This window comes from Diuraphis noxia, unplaced genomic scaffold (genome assembly GCF_037042655.1).
Source record: "Diuraphis noxia isolate RWA-SAM2 unplaced genomic scaffold, SU_Dnox_SAM2 contig0003, whole genome shotgun sequence".
In the NCBI taxonomy this organism is placed as follows: domain Eukaryota; kingdom Metazoa; phylum Arthropoda; class Insecta; order Hemiptera; family Aphididae; genus Diuraphis; species Diuraphis noxia.
Window position 1 is genome coordinate 47,931,013 of NW_028301713.1, and position 25,029 is coordinate 47,956,041.

The 25,029-nt window shown below is 30.3% G+C and overlaps 1 protein-coding gene across 3 annotated transcripts in view; it reads right to left on the reverse strand.

The window, feature by feature from the left end:
* Positions 1-606: 606 nt before the first annotated feature.
* Cad88C (cadherin 88C) overlaps positions 607-25,029 on the reverse strand; it is a 37,190-nt gene continuing 12,767 nt past the window's right edge. Inside the window, exons 1-29 of one of the 3 annotated variants that reach the window (XM_015512765.2) lie at positions 21,265-21,375; positions 11,757-11,994; positions 11,534-11,682; positions 11,235-11,453; positions 10,796-10,960; positions 10,523-10,652; positions 10,254-10,429; positions 9,835-10,174; positions 9,469-9,724; positions 9,131-9,405; positions 8,739-9,073; positions 8,303-8,617; positions 7,955-8,228; positions 7,703-7,867; positions 7,383-7,631; positions 7,224-7,312; positions 6,999-7,156; positions 6,743-6,927; positions 6,396-6,619; positions 6,114-6,302; positions 5,906-6,038; positions 5,655-5,815; positions 5,342-5,581; positions 4,938-5,263; positions 4,608-4,806; positions 4,347-4,548; positions 4,122-4,263; positions 3,671-3,769; positions 607-3,597 (exon numbers count right to left, since the gene is read on the reverse strand). In XM_015512765.2, the coding sequence (XP_015368251.2) occupies positions 3,507-3,597; positions 3,671-3,769; positions 4,122-4,263; positions 4,347-4,548; positions 4,608-4,806; positions 4,938-5,263; positions 5,342-5,581; positions 5,655-5,815; positions 5,906-6,038; positions 6,114-6,302; positions 6,396-6,619; positions 6,743-6,927; positions 6,999-7,156; positions 7,224-7,312; positions 7,383-7,631; positions 7,703-7,867; positions 7,955-8,228; positions 8,303-8,617; positions 8,739-9,073; positions 9,131-9,405; positions 9,469-9,724; positions 9,835-10,174; positions 10,254-10,429; positions 10,523-10,652; positions 10,796-10,960; positions 11,235-11,453; positions 11,534-11,682; positions 11,757-11,910 (5,640 nt within the window). In that variant the 5' untranslated portion in view covers positions 11,911-11,994; positions 21,265-21,375 and the 3' untranslated portion in view covers positions 607-3,506. Of the gene's footprint in view, positions 3,623-3,670; positions 3,770-4,121; positions 4,264-4,346; positions 4,549-4,607; positions 4,807-4,937; positions 5,264-5,341; positions 5,582-5,654; positions 5,816-5,905; positions 6,039-6,113; positions 6,303-6,395; positions 6,620-6,742; positions 6,928-6,998; positions 7,157-7,223; positions 7,313-7,382; positions 7,632-7,702; positions 7,868-7,954; positions 8,229-8,302; positions 8,618-8,738; positions 9,074-9,130; positions 9,406-9,468; positions 9,725-9,834; positions 10,175-10,253; positions 10,430-10,522; positions 10,653-10,795; positions 10,961-11,234; positions 11,454-11,533; positions 11,683-11,756; positions 11,995-21,264; positions 21,376-25,029 lie in introns of those variants that run through there. The other 2 variants (XM_015512764.2, XM_015512766.2) reach the window with 2 other exon arrangements.

Genomic DNA, 25,029 nt, shown 5'->3' on the forward strand with positions numbered 1-25,029 from the left:
TTTTAGAAACTGTTTCGTAGATATTATGGTATTTTTAATTTCGATTTTGATAGCCTACAGTCTAAAAGTATTATTAATATAAATAAATAATTAATTTTTTATCACGATGTAGGATGTAGAGAAGATTTTCTCTGCATTTTGTTCTGTATATTATCATTTATAATAATATATTAATATATATTGTACAGGGTTTTAATAAATAATTTAACCACCGTGAACCGGAAACACAACATGAGCAAAAACAACACATTATAATAACATATTCTTTATACAGAGGAAATAAGAGCAATTCGTACCTCATCCATTCAGTACTACAGATACAATTACATGATTAGCATGTGACCTCACGCCATGCCAGAGCACAATGTCCTCGTAGCAGTCATAGCCATATTATACATAGTTAATCCTCGTTCTGTCAACGGTCAACGGACCAGTACAGTGCCACCTACCTGGCTACCTGTAATACATAATACATCCGATCCATGAATTATATGTTTAGCAGGTAATAGTCTAATAGGTTATGTACAATTCGAATGATTGTGTTTCGGTAATTTGACACAAATTGATAAGTTTGGTATGGTAATTGGTAGTATATAAAGGCACACATACGATCATCCATAATCGGTTTATTATATATATTTTTTTAATTATATAAAATAAAAACACATTTCATTGTTTAATACGAAACATGATATAACACATAATTATAAAATTGTAAGGCATTTCGATTTTGATTCGTAAAATATATACATGCATGCAGTACAATCGCGCGTAAATAAAATATGACAAGTATTAGGTACAACAACAAAATAATAATAAAAATAATAAATAATCATTAGTTAATAAATAGGTACATAGATTGCCAACATTATATAAAAAATGTTGTTGATAGTAATACACTAATACATGTACCTATAGTGAATATTTATACTACATTATTATACAGGCATAAAGTATAAAAACTAAAATACATAATTTAAGTTAAGATTTATCATAAATAAATATCCTAGGTAGGACTTGCTAACTGCTTATAAACGCACAGTATCTATAGGCAGGCGCTAAGCGTTACTCGATCCGTTTGGCGAATTATAATCAACTTATGGAACATTTGATATATGATTTTGACAAAGAAACATAACAATTGGCGTAAATCGTTGGTTGGCAGGCTAACCCCCCACAAAATCATCCTACCCAAAAACGATTGGTAAATAATTTTAATATTTAAGATGATATACGAATCTTGTTCATTGAAAATATCGGTAAGTGTAGTTAGATTTATTTAAAAAATAATAATTGAATAATATTCAAATAAATATTTTGTGTAAGCAAAAAATTTGTTATTTTTTATGAACGGTTTTTGTGAACGTAAATCATGACTATACTTGCTACAGTTCGCTCGAAAATAAATTATATTATGCAGGATTTCCCATCGGAAACATACCTAACTTTTAAGTATCCAATGTGGTTATTAGTTATATAAGTACGTAAATACAGATGGTCTGTATTCAATATTTAAATAGATTGGTTATTTTCAAGTATAAAATAGATTTCACAGTTTAGAGATTTTGATTTTCTACTTTTCGCTGAAAGGTTAATTAATTAAATTTATTCTTTAATTAAGTCGGTAATATTTTATTTTTAATGCAATTTTAATAATATTCTTCGAGCATGAAAAAGCGAAAATTGAGAACAAATTTTTAATCGTATTATGTAGGTATTAATTTTAATTATGCTGATTGCTTCCTAACCTAAAACCAATTATTCAACCAGATTTCAGCATGTATAAAAATAGTCTAGAGTAGGACCATTCATGGGGTCTACACAGTGATTATTTGAATACATTATTCATTAACAAGTAACAACAACATAAAATTATTCTAATATCTAGTAGGTAATAGTACCAACGATTTATGACAAACGTGCTTATATTATAATAATGAATAATGATAAAATATTGTGCTTATGGCCTTAAATAGTATGTCACAGAAAAACATTTTTACTACTAAAAGTAGACATTGTAAAATATTTTACCAATTATTGAATTTAAGATTTCTGTTTACCAGAAGTTAAGTGTAGTGAATTTCATGAAAGTGTACAATTTGTAAGTTAAAACTCATAAAATACCCACTTAACATTATTTAAAGGGATTGCAAACAGACATTACTCTGTAGTCTATATTGATACATACCCATATTTTGTCCAGGGCCGTATTTAGGAATTTGACACGAAGGGGCAACAAAAAAAATACGCCTCATTAATCATTATACAAAATACAAATTTAAATTATAAAAAAATTAGCCGCCCTCTTCTACTTAGCCGCCCGGGGCAACAGTACCCTGTAGCTCCCCCTAAATACGCCCCTGATTTTGTCCATCATACAATCATACCAAATTAATAAAACAATAACAATTCTCAAAATAGGAATTTCTCATGAAGTTAACATGTCCCAAAAAGCATTCTGAGACCTTAAGATTAAAAAAAGCTAAATATTTCTGTGTGAAATTAAATGAATTAGAAAAAATAGTGGAAATGATGTTAAAGTAATGAATAGGGCCGAGGGCTTAAAAAAGTTATTATTCAAAAACCTAAAAATAGAATAAGCATATAATATAAACTATGAAAAATATGTTCTAAAACATTTAATTTAATGTAAAATATGGAATATATTAATATAATTTTAGTTGATTGATAAAAACTTGAAAAATTATTAATCATCACTCACATTATTCCGAAACTTTTCTAGACAAATGTCAAAAAACTCGATGGCCTCAGCTCTACTAATGAAGAATTGAAATTTATTTTTAGAATTTTTCTAATAAATAGACCAAACTGTATGATTGATAAAAATTAGGTATATATATTACATTAATTCATTTCGTAAAAACAAAACAAAATCCTCTCACTCAACCGTGACATGCAGTATGCATGTGGAAGTTACACGTTTTAATACGCACACGTCGCACACTGGTGATAATTTTAACACACACAATGAACAACTCTTCACAAGTTTTCTTCATATTGCCTACACTAAACTCCTTAAAAATGAACCGTTTGCTATAATATCCCTAATAATAATAACAATAAGAACACAGGTGCTAATTAAGATTTAGGTACCGTAATGGAATCGTCTCAAAAAAAATTGTCTAACAGTTTCATAAAATTAAACCTAAATCATGTCAATCATTTAGTTATTTGAGAGACTAAAATGTTTTGATGAACCAACACTCTCATAATTCTATAGTTTTCGTTCAACAGTATTGGAGCTTACCTATTCTATAGAATATATAATGATCTGGAGTCAGCCTTATATCTAAATGTCTAAAAATATATTTTATATATTAGGTATATTTTGTATAAAATTAAAAAAAAAAAAAAAAATTGCTAATCGTTGTAGCCTGTAGGTATATACTCCATCTGGGTAGACGTGTTTTGAGCGTGTCGTAATGTGGAGGTATCCAACTGCGGTTAGGTACCAGTGTACCACATCATACCTGTTCAATCGAATGTCATAACTCTGTAGTTTCCAGGTTTTTCACCGTGATTCTTGTTCGTTCGTAGTAGTCGTCAGTACTGTCCGTGTGTATGTTACACTCGTTACTGCAATCGAAAACCAATTCAAAACCTATATGAGTATAATAAAGTTGTGTTTGTTCAGTCTATGTATACCAACCTTTTGATGAATAATGTAGTTGTTGATCGCTCTATCGGCTGAGGCGACGTTGTACTAGTAGTAGTATTGTCGTCCAAAGAGTCGCGTTCCGACGTTTGACTGTAATAAAACAAGTCCAATAATTATCTAAAATTAAAGATCAAGGATCTGCACGTTTTGTCTTGACGATTAATGATGATTATTATTTAATCAAATAAAAAACTTAAATAACCAATTTAATAAGATGTTTTGTCACACATAATGACTAAACAACACGAATCACATATTGGTACTATGAGTCAATTAATATCTACCTACTAACGAAAGATTATTTTCAGAACTATACGTAAAACGAAACTGTATCACTGTATTTGTAACTTGTAAGTTAATACGACGATACTACACTCTGTAGTTTAGCGACCACTATATAATGAAATAGTACGTAGTATTATACTCGCAGATGTTGAATTACCTTAGAGTCTCTCTGTCTTTGTACCATTCGTTTTCATACGCTTGCATCCACATAGGATTTGATCCAGCTACACTGTGCATGTTCGTATTTGGTACGCGTCCACTGATTGCAGCTGAATTGACGTGATCTGGAGTTCTTGGATCTATACAACAGCGATAAAATTTTAAACTCATATTTGGATATTATTTCATATATATATTAAAAATTGAAGGTTTCAAAACTTACCAAATGCGTTTATAGTTGCCGCTTTGAGTTGTCTACGATAGTTCGAACGTTGCGATAGGCAAATTGATACAACGACTATCAATAGTAACCCCAAGAAAAAGGTGGTTCCGACCAACCACATCCAAATCACATTATCGTCTTTCATTGAAGCTCGACGCAATGGTTCTGGCTCAGCTGCTTGTGTATCGAGTACATTGAACTCCTAATGATAAATCCTCAATCAGTATTATAACCGGAAATATTTATTAAGCATATGATTACTTTAAATAACGAATCTAGATGCTCAATGTTTTCATCTATAATTCGCAACACGTGTGGAACTTCCATGATAGAATTATCGTGATGGTTGACGAAATGTAGGTACATGTCCGATCTTGTTTTGTCTACTCTCCCGTCGTGAGTTTCATGAACTTTGTACTCGTCAACGTTTACTATAGCTCCAGTAACGTTTCCTAAAATTCTATTATCAAACAATTAGATCAATATTGGTTTATTGTCAATAATACATAAAATTAATACAATTTTAGCCAATGATCCGAGGTAATTATTATCAATTATAATAAAAAAAATTAATAAAAACTTTTGACTTACTCTCTAAATATTTCAACTTTCTCTCGTAGTTGCGATGGATTTTGTCGCACGACAAACCTGACTCTTTGGTCTTCGCGCAACAAATAAATTAGTACTCGTGCCGTATCGTATAACCCACCGGTGTCATTAACTACCACTTGAAAATCAAAGTAACCTTTCATTCCCTTTTGAGGATCAAAATTCAAATAGATTGCTCCCGTAGCTATGTCCACCAAAAACGGGGGATATTGTATACTATCCAATCCTTCTGCTAGTGATACTTCCAAAGAACCAGGAACAATGTAATATGACAATTCAGCATTGTTTCCTTTATCCGTGTCAATGGCCTAACATGAAATACCAGGTTATAATAATAACAGTTATTTTCTATTGAAAGGTATTACACTATTATTTTTAGTTCTTACCTTTATCTGCATAAACTCTGTACCAAAATCGGCTTCTGTAGTTACACCTCCCGTAAATACTCTTTTCACAAATTCCGGTGCGTTGTCATTTATATCATTAACAAAAACTAAAACTTTAAGTAAACTATCATCATCTTGAATAAAATTCTGACTCGGCGGTGGAGAGTGCAAACAATCTTCACTAGCTTTCACAAGTAATTCATAGGTTTCTTTAACTTCACGATCGAGTTCATAAGCAACCTGTATATCATATATGGATAAATGAAATATGATTTATTCTAATTATTTCATATAATTAATATTTTTTTCATACAGAAATCCTGTGGTTAAGAGGTTCAACAATAAATTTGTTTTCATCGTTTCCAGAAATCACATAGTAACAAACCGGAGGTGGTGTTTTTTCTAAATCATTTAACTCCTCTCGATCAACTGTATCAATAAGCTGCCAATATTCAGATCCTGGTTCGCGGTGTTCTAAAATTTAAACATATAATATATTCACTGTTAATTTTTTTATTTCTGTTTTACATAAATATTAATTGTTATCAACAAACATGAAATTACCAGTGAAATTGACGGTGATTTCATCAATTAAGAATCTAGGTTGAAAGTCATTAGTACTCCTTACGTTAATTGTTAGTTCTAAATCAGAAGAAAGGGATGTTGGTGTACCAAGATCATAAGCTTCTATACGAATCTATTAAAATTTAATGGATAGTTAAAGTAAGATATTAAATACTGTAAAATATAAACGTAAGACTCAGCTAGGTACCTGATAGATTTTTTGGATTTCTTTGTTTAATGATTTTTTTAATGTGATCAATCCAGTATTCTCGTCCACCAAAAATGTCTTCCAGTCGCCCATTAGATCCTGTTTAAAACGATATCTAACTTCTGCATTTTGGCCAACATCGTCATCAATAGCCTTCACTGTAATTACCGGACTTCCAATTGTCATATTCTACATTTAAAAATACAATCACTTACATACAAATTCAATCATCTATTGATTTACTTCAAAAATGTTATTATTTATTATACTATCAATCCTTACTTGAAGCAACCTAACGGTTACATTGTATGGAGGTGATACGAAACGGGGAGCATTGTCATTAACGTCCGTGACACAAACGTTCACGGTGGCTAAACTAGATTTTTGAGGGTCGCCTCCATCCTGTGCTCGAATGAGAAGGCTATAATTTCCATAGAGATTTTTTAACGATGAAGTTGTATACAAACGACCAGACCAATAATCAACATTGTGTAAACTGAATAACTCTAAAAAAAATGAATTTATCACAATTATTCATATTTCATACTCCCTCTACATAATAATATAGGAAGTCATTATGTTTTATTATTACGTATTAGTTATAACTAAAAATAATAGTTATTACTAACCTCTTTCATTCCCATCCTCAATAGAAAACATTATTCGACCATTAACTGTGGACGGGTCGTCTGCATCTGTAGCTTTTATTAATAAAATCATATCACCAATGGTATGAAACTCTGTTACAACGACACATTCGGAAGGTAAATGGTCGAATAACGGAGCGTTGTCGTTTATATCGGAAACCGTCACCCTGTATAAATAAATGTAATTAAAACGATTGTTTGTATTAAATATGCAATGTAACGCACGATTGAAACTCACATAATTTGTTTGAAGGCGTTCCGACTTTCGCCGGAAATGTATCCAAACTGATAATTATCCCATGCCTCGACAATTAAATTATAGGTACTCGTCTGTTCTCTATCTAACGTATCAGCTACTTTCAATACTCCGTTATTTGTATCGATTGTAAATTTACCCTAAAAATGATTGTTGCTAGTATGTTTGAATATTATTCTTCCTAAAAATCTTAAAATTATGACTTACCTGAGACGATAGACGATCTAATAAGTATGTAATTTTACCAAAATCACCCGAATCAGCGTCCATTGCTGTAATTATAGCTACCGATGATCCTACGCAAATGTAAACATCATAATAAGTTTTAATTATTTCAAAAAAGTAATCATATAATATGATATATACCGATTGGCGTGTTTTCTGGAATTGTTATGTTAGTGGGTGTATCTTCAATAAAATATGGATTGTTGTCGTTTTCATCAATCACGCGTAAAATAACGTCAGCAAACGAAGACCGAGTTGGAATTCCGCTGTCTGATGCTCGAACACTGACATTTATCCAATGTACTTGCTCGTGATCGATACGACCAGCAACGACAATTTCTCCAGACTCAGGATCTAGTCTAATTAAATCTGTAGCATCCATTGACGAATCTGAAACATTAATTGGTGTGAAAATGTACCGCTATAGTATTTTAATTACAAAAAAACTCAATTAAATAAACCTTCTATCGAATAATGGATTGTTCTGTTTTTATCGGCATCGTCTGCCATCACGGTGATAATAGGTACACCAGGTTGACTATTTTCCATTACAGTTCTTTTATAAAACTTTTGACGGAACACTGGGTCATTATCGTTTTCATCATCGACATGGATAATTAAAATAGCTATTGAAATGAAAGATATAAATTAAATTTTTATTTAAGTTAATTAATCCAATTACGACTTACGGATAGATTTTACGTTTTACTTACTTTCAACAATTTGTTTGCCATTAACTGCAGCAATGTCTTCGACTACGAGTGCTAACCGGATAGTTTCAACTTTTTCTCTGTCTAGTAGTTTACCCACTCTTAGATAACCATCTACGGGGTTTAAAGCAAATGCCGATGGCCAATCATAATCTGTCGGTCTAATGATAACTCCATCTTCATTTCTAGCTTCTGAAGCGTTCACATCGATTTTATATCTCAAGACCGGTTTCGCATCTGGATCTTCTGCTTCAACTTTCGTAATAACGCTACCAACCTAATTAATATATAATAAAATATGATTTTAAAATAACATCTAACGATGACAGTTTAATATGATAAATTACCAACCAATTCATTTTCTTTCATGTGAACCGGTTCCATTTCTTTGAAAAATGGGGGCTTATTATTTACATCTTGAATTTTAATCGTTACGTTTACAATAGAACTGAGTTGTTGATCACCAATCCCTCCATCAATTGCCACCACTTCTAAATAGTATGCATATGTCTTTGGTTGAGTCTTGTCTGGGTCCAAAGATGCCCCATGAGCAACTTTAATCACGCCTGAATATGCATCAATCACAAATTTATCTTCTGCTCCACTACTAAGTCTGTACACTACAATGTTATTTGGAGCAGATCCATCTTCATCCCAAGCATTTACCTATATGATTTTATATTGATCAAATAATGAAACACTTTAACTCAAAATATCTTGGAATACAATTACATAATTCATTAATTGACGAATATGAATTTAATTATTTTTTTTAATGTAATTTTACCTCTAATACAGTGCTGCCACCAACTAGATCTTCAGAAATAATTGTTTCATAACTGCTACTTTCAAATGTTGGTCCAAAATCATTTACATCTTCTACATATACAACTACATGAGTTTCATCAGAAAGTGATGGCAAACCGTGATCTTGTGCTTGGATCACCAAATTGATTGGTCTCAGATTTCCATTAATACTGTTGGCACTCTTTCGATTTTGCAGCTTTTCAAAGTCTACTGGCCTTATAGGTTTTAATACGCCAGTAATGTGATCGATTGAAAAACACTCAACTGGATAGTCAGAATGCAATATGCGATATGATATTTCTGAATTCTTAGTGCCTAAACATATAAAAACAATGAAAATAATACACTTAGGTTTGTTTTACACAAACATACCATTTAAATCTAAATCTCTTGCTTCTACGGTGACTGGTGATTCAAAGATCAGATGATTTTCTTTAAGTCGAGTTTCATACTTAGAAGAAAGAAATCGCGGTGAGTTATCATTAACATCTTCCACGTTAATAATTAACTGAACAGAATTTCTATTTCCTAAACCTAAATCATCACGTGCTTCGATTGTTAAAAAGTGTTTGGATATTTGTTCTCGATCAAATACAGGTCTGTCGGATTTTATTATAATTTCTCCAGATTCCGCATTTAATTTAAGACTATAATAAATAAATGTTTTACAATTTTTTTTTATCTAAGAGAATGTTGCGAGTGTTACTTACAAATCAGCGCAACTTCCTCTTATACTTGTATATCGTATACCGCTTGTTCCAAAGATACCAGAATCTTTATCAGTGGCTTCAACTTTCCCAATAGTTTTACCAGATACAGAATTTTCAGAAACAAAAACTTCATAAATAGGACGTGAAAACTCTGGGTAGTTGTCATTAACATCTCGAATGTAAACGGAAACGGGCACTACACTATATTTTGGATTTTTAGCTATTGTTTCAATGGCGACGATTGTAAAGTTAATAACTAAAAATAATAATGATAAAAATAGTGAATAATTACCTAAGTATAGACTAGTAAAGTTAGATGTATTTTAATTTTTAAGGTCTTAAAACCTGTATTAAGTTTCGTCATACCCTTAACAAGTTCATAGTCCAAATCAGCTGTCCTATTCACACGTATCAGAAATGACGCATCGTTTATACCTTCGGAAGGTGTAATATCAAAGTATCCAATTCGCCCTTGCTGGATTCGTAAACGAAAAGTTCCATTTTTACCTTGATCGTAATCATACACTTGAGGTATTGAGTCTCCAATAAAATTCACAGGGGTATTTTGTTGGGCATTTTCGTTAACTTCGGCAATGTATTGTGGACTACGGAATGTCGGAGTTTCATCATTGACGTCTGTAACGATTACGGTGACTTCTGTTTTTGTTGAAGGATTAGGGAACACGTTCTTCGAGTCTTCTGTGGCCTTAAATATTCAGAAAAAATATAACAAAAGGTATTTATAATCAATAATTATATGTGAGCTAATAGCTATTTTATAATACCATAATTTCAATGATAATGGCACCAGTTTTAATAATAAGTGGATCCTCCCGATCCAGAACGTTCGTTGTGTAGACAATACCAGAATTCGGTTCAACTTGTAACATTCCATTGCCCCCACGCGTAATTGAATACACAATGCGGTTATCTATACCACGATCTCCATCAATTGCTTTCACTAATTATCCAACCATTTATTTAAATTAATACATATAACATTGTTCCAAAACCATTATATTTTAAAACGTTATAAAAAAAATACAAAAAGAACCTTGAATTATTGATGTCCCTGGTGGTGCATCTTCGCTTACTCTTGCTACCGGTGTAACAACAACGAACTCGGGAGGTTGATCTTCGACATCTTGTACTTTCACAAATATGGCAGCTGTACCGGTTTTCCTCTATTTGATATAATAAAATATTATTGACTTATTAGTTAGATTGAGTAAATAAATTATTATGATAAAATAACAGTTAATCGTTTTATTTTTAATATTCAATTTTTGATCATGGAAAATCCGAATACTTCCATAAATACACAAACCTTCTCAACGGTTGCACGATCAACAGCTAAGATTTTCAATTGATGCAGCGATGATTTTTCATAATCCAAGCTTCCCACAAGGCGTATTACGCCTTGGCCATTCACTGTAGATATAGAAAATAATCTACTTTCTATTGAATCCGAGTCTTGTAAATGATAAACCACCTACGTGAGTAATAATAATTGTATTGTTTTATAAACAGTTATTGAATATTGTTAAATAGCGTAGGAATAGTACATATTATCAATATCGATTTTATTTGATCACCCTAAATAGAGGGATTCGGTGAGTCATATATTGTATACCATGTTTTAAAATGGTCTAATAATGAACACAATAATATTATTTAAATAATGTATATACACTATATAGTGTAAACGAACTTGAACGAGGGTGATGATCGTCAGACCGTGAAACCCTAATTTGTTGCTATGTTACCTGTCCATATGGGCCTTCATCTGCGTCGGTGGCCTCAACCGTTGCAATCACCGTAGGTGGACTGTCCTCTGGAACAAATATTGTGTTTTGATATGGCTTGAATATAGGTGCATTGTCATTTATATCATCCACAATTAATAGAAAACTCTGAGTAATGAAATTTCCATCTCCCAAGTGACCATCAGTCAATGTCAACACAAGTGAATATTCATCTTTGGTCTATAAAAAATCTCGAAGTATAAATATAGGTAGTTAAATTAAATAGATATTTTAAAATTGTATGTACAACTATTAATTACTTCACGATCTAATTCAATTTTCAGATAAATGTTAGCTTCACTTCTCCCAAAATTTTCAACTCTAATAACTTTATCGCCTGGCTCCCTGACACCAAAAATTAATTTGTCGGCATCGGGATCAATACCACGAACCCGATAAATGAGACTTCCTGAAAATAAAAATCAGAGTTATAGGTATGTTAATATCTCAATCGTTTATTAACTCATAGTAAAATTTACTAACCAATAGGAGTCTCAGGACCCTCTTTCAGTCGAACAATAATTTCGGTTTGCCAATCAGTGACAAATTGTGGGGGCTTATTGGCAGCAGAAAACTGCACTAATATCACTACTGACAACCAATATAATATTTTCCAACCATTCCGATAGACAACCATATTTCGTCCTCGGTCGATGACATTATTTGCCGTTTTTCAACTTAGCATGTTATTATGATTAAACCGGTATATCGGTTTTCATATCTGAAAAAAAAACACAAAAACACGTTAATACTAAAATTGACTATATAATATAATATATAGGAAATACAAATATACAATATCGTTATTTTCGTATCTTACACGGACTTCTCGCAAGCCGCGGGAGCACCTTTATACGACGGCGTTTAGATGTAAACGAATATTTTTATAGAATTGATTTCCACGGTTCATTATTTTATCGATTTCAAACTTGTATGGTTGTCTATTATGTTGAAGAGAAATGGCATTCACGTGCATTATTGTCACCGAATATCCACGTATTATATAGTCGTTATTTTATCATAAACAGTTACGCATACAAGACGAAGAATTGAGGCCGCCGAAGTAATAAGGCCTGGTAAATTGGTAAACAAATAATATGGACGAGAATGTGATGGACTCTAGATAGTATAAATGAATGATAATATACTAAAAATATAGGTTAACAACGAGATGTCTGAAACGGTTGAATGATTCACAACATGAATGCTGATGAATCACGGTGACTGTGAAAAAAATTAATATATAATAATACCTACAGCAACCACGAGGATAAACAACATCTCTACATAGTACGTGGGATTTTACAAATCCACGGAACATCTGCTTTCAAGTTTTATTGATCAATGAATGAAACAAGTCACGGACTTAAGTCCAAATTTTTGTCCAATTAGTGATACGGCAAAATGATTATAATTTTTTTCTATTCGCATATGTATCCATCGATATTTATTAGAGAAGCAGGTGTTGATACGTTCTATTATGTTCGGCTGATTCACAATCCTGCTTTGTCACTGACGGGGCTTACTGAAGAGAACCATTTAAGTCACATATATCAATTTTAAAAGAGTGGGTTTACAATTAAAAAGAAAACACATACAAAATAACGATTACATAAAAACAAAAAAACAAAACGACAGATGGCTTTGTCATGGAAAACACAGGTGTTGTGAAGAATGTTATGATAAACGATGTTCTTGACAGTCGACCGTTCTGAGAATTGTGTTTTACATCGGAAAGACTAAATGACCATCGTACGTATACAGAGAAAGTGTTGACTGAAGACTTAACTGTACAGTATATGTCAACATTTATAATATTTTGAATTTATCAATAAAATATTCAAATACTATGGTAAATTTATAAATAATTATTTATGATTGTCTATTAATGTTTTAAATTTTTTTTATTAGGTACTGGAAAACGTTGTTGAACTCATTGGGGATAAAACATTATAATATAATTTATTATGATATTTTAATACCAATAAATATATATGTTAAAAGTATTAAATAAATCTAAAACCAGTGTATAATAAATGGAATCTTTCATGTACTTGGAAATCATGATGGAAAATAGTTACCTAGTTAAGGCATTTTAAAGGTTTAAGGTCATATAACTATTGGCTACTAACTTTTTAGCTATTATACTACTTTATATTTACATTTAAATGGTGAAAAATAATACTCACGAATACTTAAACTATACATATTATTATATAAATTTTGAATTATAATTAGAACCTAATTAGTAATTACCTATTTTTTAAGTTGCTTATTATTTTTACTATAACTGAAAGGTATGCATCAATAATATTAATATATTATATATTATAATTTTTATATTATATATAATAGTAATCCGATAGTATATGTTGTATAAATTTGATGGAAAGTACTACATATTTGATATTAATTTATTTTGTTCCAGTTACTTTCTGTAGCATATACATTACCATTAATTTAAAATTATTGTCATGGTTGAAGAGAATTTACGTATCATAATATAATGATGATGAACTAAAAGCAAATATAAAATAAAACTAAGAAGTAGAATAATTGTATATGTTGATAAACGTGCATATTTATTAACAGTATACTGTTCCTATAAAAACATACAATTAGCACAATTTATTTTTTTTTTAAATTGACCTAGCATCGTATTATTGAATATAATTATTGATATAAACAAATATTTTCATTTTATTCGTTAAGACTTTTTAATTTTTTTAGAACTTACTGTTTGTATTGCGTTATTCGTTGTTTAAAATGCTCCAATTATTATATAATTAAATAAAATACCCACACAAAAAATTACCATCATTTGTTTATACTTGCCTACTATAAAAAAAAAAAAAATATTTATGTAGAAAGAGCAAGAACGCCGAGAACTATAACTTCATTCAATATTCTATTACACAATGCAATTACATATTATATATATGATACAAAAACTCAAAACCCAATTTTACAAATAACAAAATTATAAATTGCATACAGATCACTGTGATAATCAAAAATATTTTATTCATGAAAATTGGTTTTGAGTCTGTAATTCTGTTGGTAACTATAAGATTTTGCGGTTTAATAATTAATATCTAGTACTGACTACTGAACATTGAATACATAGAGGTACCTAGATTATTTAAATGTTTTGATATACTCTAATACTCTAATAATGAATTATATATTTTTATGCAGTCTTGATTTTCGTGATTGAAGATTGAAGAATTATAACTCCTGTTGTATAATCATCTATTTTTTACGCACATCATCAAATTACTATTTTTGGTATGTAATAATTTTTATTTAAAATTCATACGTATTATAGTATAGTATATACTATTAAGTACATACTTTAATATTATTAAATACATAAAACTAACCTAACCTATTGGTGTGCTATTTGTGATTCGCAATCGTTAAAAATCGTAAATAATAGATAATAAAATAATATAATTTTACAATTTTGGATTTAATTATTTTTGTGCGTAATTCAACTCCATATTATAATATATTATGTGTGTGTACCTGCTTTCATCCGAACATTTTTCACATAGATTTATACATTCGATTGATATTGCGTAATTCTCATGAACGTTTATAATCGATATTTATCTTGTTCCGTTATTTTTTTCACAAACCTAAGAGCTTTCCAATGGGGTGGGGGTGGGGATGTATTGTGTCGTAACATTATAGAAAACTAAGGCAATCCGATAACTATGAACTATTCAACTATAGATGTATCTAGGCACCGTGCATCACGAACATGATACAAGGATATAATTGCAACAATATCTTCTTATTAGATTTACGAAATAAGAAAATAATATGTCGCCATGACAAATCGATGATATACATTTACCTCTTAGGTAAGAATTAAAATAATGGTTATAATAACTAAAGATATTTTCATAAATAATATGACCTACATATTTTATTACTCTTTAATATGAAAACGTGTTTGTTAAAAACAAAAACAAGAATAGTTTTATTCAATTTAATAAATTTAATAAATATATTATATAGGTACTGTTAATTTTTATTTTTAAGGCATAATTAATTTGAAATAATATTAATTATGTATACGAATAGACATTTCACTTAAAAAAAATAATTTATTTTTAATAATTTAATTAACTCTACAGATATACCTACCGTGTCACAGTAATCAATAAGGAACTTTAGATGAAGTTTTGAAAATTAATTTAAAAACTAGTTCAGTTAATTTTAGTATTGTTGACAGAATATTGTTAACTTTTGAATGGATTATATAAATTATAAAAATCATAAACGTTCACGTTCCAAAAAAAAAAAAAACAATTAATTTTAATCTAATGTATAACCGTAAGATCTATGGTTAATAATTGGTTATAACGTTAAAATATATTATGAAAGATTGTTATTAGCGAAATTGCCTAATAATAAAACAAAATCACATTTCGTTATAAAATCAATGGCTTATCCACATTATTTAAAAATAGGATATAATGACATTTTATAGTATTGACATTTATTATTTAACTATAAAGTATTGATATTATTATCATTGATGAGCTAAGAAAATATAATTTAATAATCGTTCCTTTCAGTTTTGTATTTAAGTTCATGATAATATTGATAATAGGTTTAGAATATCATCATATCATATTAATTATTTGTTTAAATTTTATAATTTGTAAGAAGTTTCCAAGTATAGGTGATAAGTACTACATAAAATATTACATCTTTTTTATTTTTTTTTATTTTTTGGAAAACTATTTTAAACCCTAACAAATTCTTTTTAAAAACTCAGAGATTACTGAAATTTTTATTTAAATTCAATATTTAAAAAAAAATTATTTGGTTTACAGCAAAAAAATCTGATCTTAATTTAAGAAATACAAGATATATAGTATCGTCATTAGACACTCTAAAAATGGTATAAAAAATTTAAGTATTTCAAAAATTTGTGGTTCAATATGCTTAGTGATTCATCTTCATATATATTATATTTTACGTACTTATTGGGTACTATACTAAACTTACATATAGAGAATACATTGAGGTAAACTCTTCGATCATATTTTTTTTGATGTAGTCAAAATTACTTATAAGAACTATTTTTATTAAGGGCATTTGGTCAGACTAATCACTAATATGGGTTCTAAAATTTAGCCAGACCATAGAAAAATAGCATCAAGTGTCAAAGATAATTTTCAACGTGGATAAAAAGAATGAATAATTGGATATTCTATAATAAGGCTATATAGTTTAGGAAATATATATATACGAGTATTATAGTATAGGTACTATATTAAATTGTAATTTGTAACAATCATCAAAGTGAAGACTAGTTGAATAATAAATTATAATAACAAAATAAAACACTATAGATATATTTCATTCGGAACTAGCCTTTCATTTTTTTTCTCACTTTTCAATTGAATGTCATCGATTTTCAGTATTTTAAATTACACCACAATTTTTAGTTTCGATTTCGATTTTAACATTTAACTTTGAATAAATAACTATGATAATTTTGTTTGAGAATAAATCGTTTTAAAATCTATTACCAACGTTAGCGTATAATATATAATATAATTTAATTCAACAATATATCATCGTTATTATAATAATCAAATTATGAGCCTTTGTTACAAGTCAAAGTTTACATGTAATCAAATAGTTATAAAGACTTTAAGGTAGTTTTTTTTTTTTAACTTTTACGCATCAAATGCAGCGTACCTTTATTATTTTGTACTCGGAGTCCCATTTCGTTCATTATATACCTTCCTCTGCAACTTTGCAAGTGCTTAGTATTGTCATTTACGACGTTCACAATTCGTTAGGTACAATAGATTGCAACACAATATACTATACATATATACCTTACAACGGGAGTCAGTTATTATTTACAGTATTATTGTCTCATGACCATATCGGTTTTCACTTATTAGTTTATCCAATTAATCGAACAATACACCGCAGCCGTCGCCCGTCGGGCGGGTAATCGTTTGAACAATATATAATATAATATATTAATACATATAAGTACATAAAACACTGAACGTTTGTGCATGTGTGTATATATTAGGTAAGTATGAGAACCTACCACAAGGAGGTGAGTGGGTTATATCGAGAAAGTATATTATGATATTGTGATCGTTCCGATATCGATTTATTTGTTGTTTTTCTTCATGCACAGAGTTGCACATAAATATGTGTTATTGTGGTATTACTATTATAATATTATATAGCATTACTATTGCAGATATAAAGGTATTAAGTATTATACACGCTTAATGATTTAATGTCTTAAAGAAACCGATAAGTAACTAAATCACCGCCGGGGCTTCCAAAGTGTTACACGTTTCTTTGGTCTTACAAGCAGTGCTACGATACAATATCACACCACATAAAATTCTAACTATCATAATTCATCAATTTATCATCATATCATAATATTACGCTCTCAATACGGTGCGGATGTATGTCATGATGTTATTTATATTATCGTTTATCGAGTATCGACCAAATGAATCAATGTATGAATGTACATAAAGAAGTACAATACGTTCAACCCCGAGTGACAAGAATTATAGGAGAAGATTCACAAAGCAAAAAGGCCAATCGCCGCGGTATCGACTTATATATTATGCAAATCAAATCCACTCGGCAACTCGCAAGACGCAAGATCGCTGGTACAGAATGATGTATAAAATGAAGAACTAGATTTCAGTGCGTGACACTAAGTCTAGAGACCATCCACATTCCACTGCTCGATTATCTAAACCGATTGGTCCTGAAAACATGCAGGTTAGAAAACGAAGACTGCAGTTAAATGCCAACGTGGCTTATTAAGATTAATTCGAGCCAAAATAGGCCACGGGACTGGGTGCCATAAGCCGCGATGATAATCTTGACCATGAGCCTACCCTATTCTAAATTCAATCTATTGGCATTATAGTGGTTAGGGGGGGGGGGGGTGTTGGACAGGAACTTCGGTTTATATTTTGATTTATTTCAAATAAACGAAGACGACTATAACTAGACTAATATTTTGGTTGGAGAGAGGATTCCCCATGTCATTAATTGGTGAAATTGGTTAATTGGGCTTCACTCATCGTCTTTGCAGATTTATAAAAAGGAACATTTTTTTTTTAAAAACCGTGAGAAAATCAATAAATGACCGAAATTGGGGCAAACCCGATGTGATCGGATTATTACGTCAAAACTATGTATACGTATAATGTACCTATAGTGTGTACAATCTTCCTCGGATTCGTTCAGAATTTATATAAGGTTAAGATATTTTACAAGTGCGATATCTACCAAACAACACGGAATGACGCTCAATATGCTCATCGGTCCTAAGTCACGCTCGTCCGTCGGCCGTATAATATATATATATATATGTGTGTGTGTGTGTGGGCAAGCCGGCATACACGCCGCAGCAGTCAGTGTGTCATGATATAACGTGCGCGCACGCCTCGGGGCTTTCGATAATTATTATTGTTGTTGCTGTTGCCGTCGCTGTCGGTGCAGGTAGTATTGCCGCTGCAGTCCGTGTCCGTCGCCTTCCTCCTACACCAAAGCGGAACACGCCGTCTCTTTTATGTAATTTTATTATATTATAATTTTTTTCATCCGTTCCTTTATGTTATATATTATATTATATTTACCTATATAGGTACACTCTTGTAGACGGCCGGTCACGCCAAGCGATTCTCGCACACGCTTCGCGGCCGGGGTTATTATGATTATTATTATATTGTTGGCGGTTGTGCGGGGCCGTCACTCGACCAAACTTAACCCCGATTTCAGGCGCACGTTATTGTGCCATCCATCGGACGTGGACGTTTTATGAAGGCGAAACGAAGAAAAAACACGCGAAAATACTCATCGCACGGTGTCGTGTTAGAAACGCGGCGTAGTATTTTGTCCAGCGAAAGTTTTCGGAAGTATATTTATGTATAGTGCGTAAACATGTGTGTAGTAAATGCTAGTACATCAAACTATATTTAAAATACTCGCAGCGATGTACGGTGAGAAAAAAAAATGCTTTTTTAAAATACAAATTTTTTTGTTTTCTCGATAAACAGACTTGATAATTAGTTTGAACCGAGAATAACGGGTTTCAATTTCGGTACAGCACACTATATTTAACGCATGAAAAACAAAGTTTTGGTTCATCGAGTCTGATGACCGGTTGGGGCGACGCGACTACAACACCGCGACGAAGAAGGAGAATAATTTAATGTCTTGTGATTTAGTACTTAACAGTTTACCTTTTGCAGCTCTATCACTTGTGGAAAATCGTTTATCTTGTTTACTATAGTATTTATCAAAATATATTATATTTTATAATTGCAGAACAACAAAAGACGTTTAATTTATTGTTATATGATATTTTATATTTCTATACAATTTGGTTTCTTGTTTTTCAAATGTATAGCAAATACTTCGCTATCAAATTAAAAATAAACACCAGTTATAATTGGGGCTTAATTACAAAAAGCTAATCGATATCTAATTATTGTTATTATAACTCATAGACTCCTAAAATTATTAATTCAATAGCGCAATTCACTACTTGTGTGAATGAAATATATGAATAAAATATATTATATTAATAATGATACTTTGATGTATTATACTTTTGGTTGTGCATTTAACTATAGAATATCATTGGTATGATGGGAACAGAATTCAAACGCATATAATTTGACATTATCAGCTGTTACTTGTATCATATAATTTTTAATTTATACACATTGGTAAAATTCAAACATGTGTTATGGTCAAATTTTGGCACATCTGCGTAGTCTCCTCTCCACCTCTAATTATGACGCAAATTAATTAGATTGATAGTTTCTTATTTTTTAACTATTGTTTTACATAATAGATTCTTTGTTTTTTGTTATTACTTATTGTATATTATGTTATATTTTATTTTATTTTATTTTCCAGCTATAATATTTTAGTACTAAAAAAATATTATAATATGTGTAAATCATATTTAGTTAGTAAATACATCAGCCAGAAAGCCAGTAAAAATTGTTTTATGTAAATATTATAATAATATTTCTCAACTCCATCGTTCCAATACATTCACTGTACAATATGATAAAATAATTCATGGATCATTGAAAATTAAAATATTATTATATTATTTTATTACTTATTAATTATAATAAATTATAATATACCTACGTAGTTCCTACGTACAAGTCTTTTTGTTCTTTTAATATAATAAAGTCATCGTTCTGCGTATTGATGATCATAAACCGTATCCAACGCTATGTTATATGTTTATAAAAATATTATAAAATTTATAAAATAAAAACATGCGTATAAATTGAACTTCCTATATAGGTGTTAAGTATACAGAATGATTTTTTTAAGTTAAATAATACAATTATTATTTAAAAAACTATTGCCATTTTGGAAAACTTTTTTCCCCTTTATTTCAACCTTTAAATTTCATAGGTATTTTAGGTATAAAACGTTAGAAAATCATTTTATATAGTGTATAGGTAGTTATATATTTATCACAAAACTTTTTTGGGTATTCATTCGCGTCATTAGTCATTAGATATGCAGATTATTCAGTAACACATCGAGGTAAAAATAAAAACAAAATAAGACTATAAATACAACTTTAATAAACAGTTAACCCAAATGCTATTGTAGTAAACGTGCTTTCGGTCGAATGTTTACTTAAATTCAGAGTTCAGAACATATTTAGATAAGTACAGATTTTACAAGTATGTACGAGGTTACGAGGTTTCTGCTTGTTTACTCTGTACATAAATCATATAACCCGTTCCAATTTCCAGCAAGAGTTTTGATTTTGTACAATATACACAACGGAGACCGACGGAAATGTTTTTCGACAAGTTCTACTGCCTACTGGTACTTATGCTGGCGACCTCCTATTGAAGCAGCATATTATGGCGCTACAGTCAATAGTATAATTACAATATAAAATAATTGTAAATTACATAATTACCAGTGTTACCACACAATCATCTCGTGGTATTTACGTTGTTATTTTATTTTGCTCGAGACGAAAACACAAAAATATATATGTATGACAATAATAATATAGCTGATATATCTGCACGACGACGCGCGACGTTCCGACGGCGACGGTTACGAAACACTGGCTTTAGCGTTTAGCTTGTCCGGTGAACCTAATCGCCGCAACACGGCATGTGCATTAGGCGGATACATTATTATGTTATTTGTATTTTAATATAGTAACTCTGAGAGACGACGAAGAGAATTGGTGGTGTAAACATGTTTAATTATGGTGACTATGGTGCCATGGTGGGTTTTCGGATATCGATTCCGTTGCAAACACGGGTGTTATACATACGATGGATTGGAAATCGGACACCGGTACATCACACCCGGTACACCAGATAGGTACTATATAAAGCGCAGAGGTACTTTTCCGAATTTTTTAATAGTTTTTGAGAATATATTGAGGAAAACCCCTAAAGAAATACATAATGCCAATACACAGAATAAGCAATTGTTTTGAAACATTTTCAAAACCCCAACCATTCCCGAGTTACACAGGCTCGGAACTAAATTCCATAAATCCTGTAGGTATACTGTATATGCATAAAATACAATTTTTGATTTTATTAATATTTTATAATATTATAGAGTAATAAGACCTATATGGTTATGTATAGTTTTTGTATCGTCTGATCGTGTCACTTCAGAATATTATGTAGATATAGAATTTGGAAAAAGGAAGACGACCGTAAAATAATTGTCTTGCAGCGAGCATCGTACGTGTCACATTATAATTATCGCTTATCATCATTAAACAAAAAAAAATTCAATCAATCAACTATTTGGATTTTTTTTTTTGCATTATATGTGTACCTTATACTATCTAGAAAGAGACATGACAATTCAAGTTTACTTAATAGTAATATAGACAAAGACTGGTAACTTTGTTTTTTCAGTCCTGATTCAATTATCAAATTTGGTTAACTCTACAGGGCAGGATCATTATTCCCGTAAACCGTGTTTTTTAGGACAAAATCACATTGTCAACGGGCGCCTTAAGAAGTTCTTGTATTGATTCTATTTTAAACAAAATATTTAGATTAAAGTATAAAGTTAGGGTTCAGATTAAAATCGGTATTAAATGGAACCTACATTTCAATTTTTGAATTTACAACTTATTACTTAAATATAATATTCTGTTTAATTTAAGTTAGTAAAGTTAATATCTACTCGTGAAAAAAAAATTATCATGAAGGTAAAAAAAAAACCTAATAATCATAATATAACCCAACATTTTTCATTTAAAAATATAGGTTCCGTTCATATATGAATATTTAAATTTGGTCTCTGTCATGCTAGGTTCCGGTTAGGTTAGGTTAGGTTCTGTATTTAAGGTGTTTTGAATTTACAGTACCAGTACCTTTATTTTTTGCAGTTCCATATTACAATACTATAGTTAAATTAATACTGTATTAGCTTTTAAATATAATATACAATGATGAGAAAATGTAAAAATTAAAAGCTTATAAAGTTTATGAAAACAATTTTTTATTTCTTCCAAAAATTGGAAAAATAGGCTAGGATCATTGTCATACCTCTGGGTTCTCACTTTCTCAAATATAGATATATATTAATATAAACTCCTAAGGTATTACACATTTATACGTATAATATTTTACAGTATACTCTCCTAATTCTACGAATAATAGATCATAGCTGTGCACGAACAGATGAAGGATTCATACCTGTTGATCAATGCCGGATCGTATACACACCACATATACCAAATATAGTATAATGTATACAGCATAATAATGGTTTCTCCGGCTCATCGACCCGCGGCCATCCTGTACACCGCGTGCAGACCCATCGCATCACGCGGATGCTACGGATCAGATCGTGCGGATCGCGCGGATCCCATAACAATAATATACAACAACTGACATATACAACGTTAATAATAACATTATAATCATAAAAATATTGCAGCATATCACAGACGAACTGCGATCGGTTAAGAAACACGAGCGGGACGATCAGCAATAGTTATTTTCGTCGTTGTCGTGGCGGCCGCGTTTCTCTCGTATATAATCGATTAGTAAAATAGTATATATTTGTGTTATCGCCATCGATTTGTGGGACTAAATAGTTATATTACAATATATACCTCTCTAATCGCACTAATTGTATGCCTATAAGGCTATAAATTGTTGCATAATATATTATTACAATTTATAACAGTATTTTGTAGATGGCATCAACATATTCGGACAAAAAAAAAAACTATATAATTTCACCTATAATGTAATACAACAACTATAATACATCAAACGTAAAACATAATAATAAATTGAAATAAAAAAATAATGAAAATGAGTAAGTTATATCTATACCAGCTGCCATAATTTTTATAGCAATATAATCAACATACTTTTATTTAATTATTTAGTTTTAAAATATATAAATATATGTATTTATTTTCTATGTATCTGCAGTCGTATATATTATATATATATTTATATAATATATATTAATGCGTTTCTCTGAACCTATTTTTATTTTAATATTACAAAAATTAATCATGTAATGCAATGGTTTACATTAGGTTAATATAAGTTAAGATTAATATAAAAGTGAAAATAGTGTTGGAACAATAATTGTTAGTAGTAGGTACTTCTAAAATTGCGGTATTTTATCAATAATATATTATGTGGTTAAGTTAGTAGGTATATACGAGAAAGTATATTTTATTATAATATCTAGTAGATACATATCTGTATATATATAATATATATATAACATATGATTTTCGAGTTATTTAAATACTTATACTAATATACTATACTGTTGGTTTAGTGATATAACATCACCTAAAACAGATTACTCGTTTAAGCCATTCATGCATTTTGGGACGTGCTTATATTTTAGCACAATTTAAAGAGAAAATAGTTAATTATATATTGACAAGTTACGAGCAATAGCTAGTGAATTTCCATTTTCAAATACATCCTTACAAACCTCAGCAACATAACTTTTCCATCGAAAATGCAATAGGAAGTGTCAGTTCTAAAATTGCCCATTTTCAGAATGTAGTGTAAGATATATTTCCATTACGATCAACCTAAATACAGAAGTTGCTGAAATACAGTGGTTCGGATTCGGAAAACCCAAACTATAATACGAGTGCCGAGTACGTAATAATTGTAATATATTATGCAAATCCCAAAACGTGTACGAGTAGGTACCACTGCAGTTTCCGAATAAAGCATTACACTCAACAAGCAACAATAAATGCTTCAAGGTGGGTGATATTGTGCAAAAATTCAGAGTGCAGACTAAATAATACCTATTTTAAAGACTAAAAAGTTGACAAATAATTTGATCTTATGTGGCACACGGTGAGACCCATCCTAAAGTTTTTCACATATAAACGACTGTATATTGGTCGATGCACGTTATGGTTATTCAATATTATCTTTCAAATCTCAGACTTGGTACGTTTTAAAATATAGTACTTATATATATTTTTCTAGTATTAGATAATATACAGAATTAAATTAATTTTACTCCTTATAGGTATAGCGGCCAAATTTTCAAATTTTTTCTACCGATTGAGAACTTATATATTATCTATGCACTTCAGTATATTTTTTAGCCATATACGGGTGGTGATATATCCATGGAAATTAATATTTTTATATGACATTGTATGACCATCAAATTTGACGTAAAGTGTTTTGCCATTTCG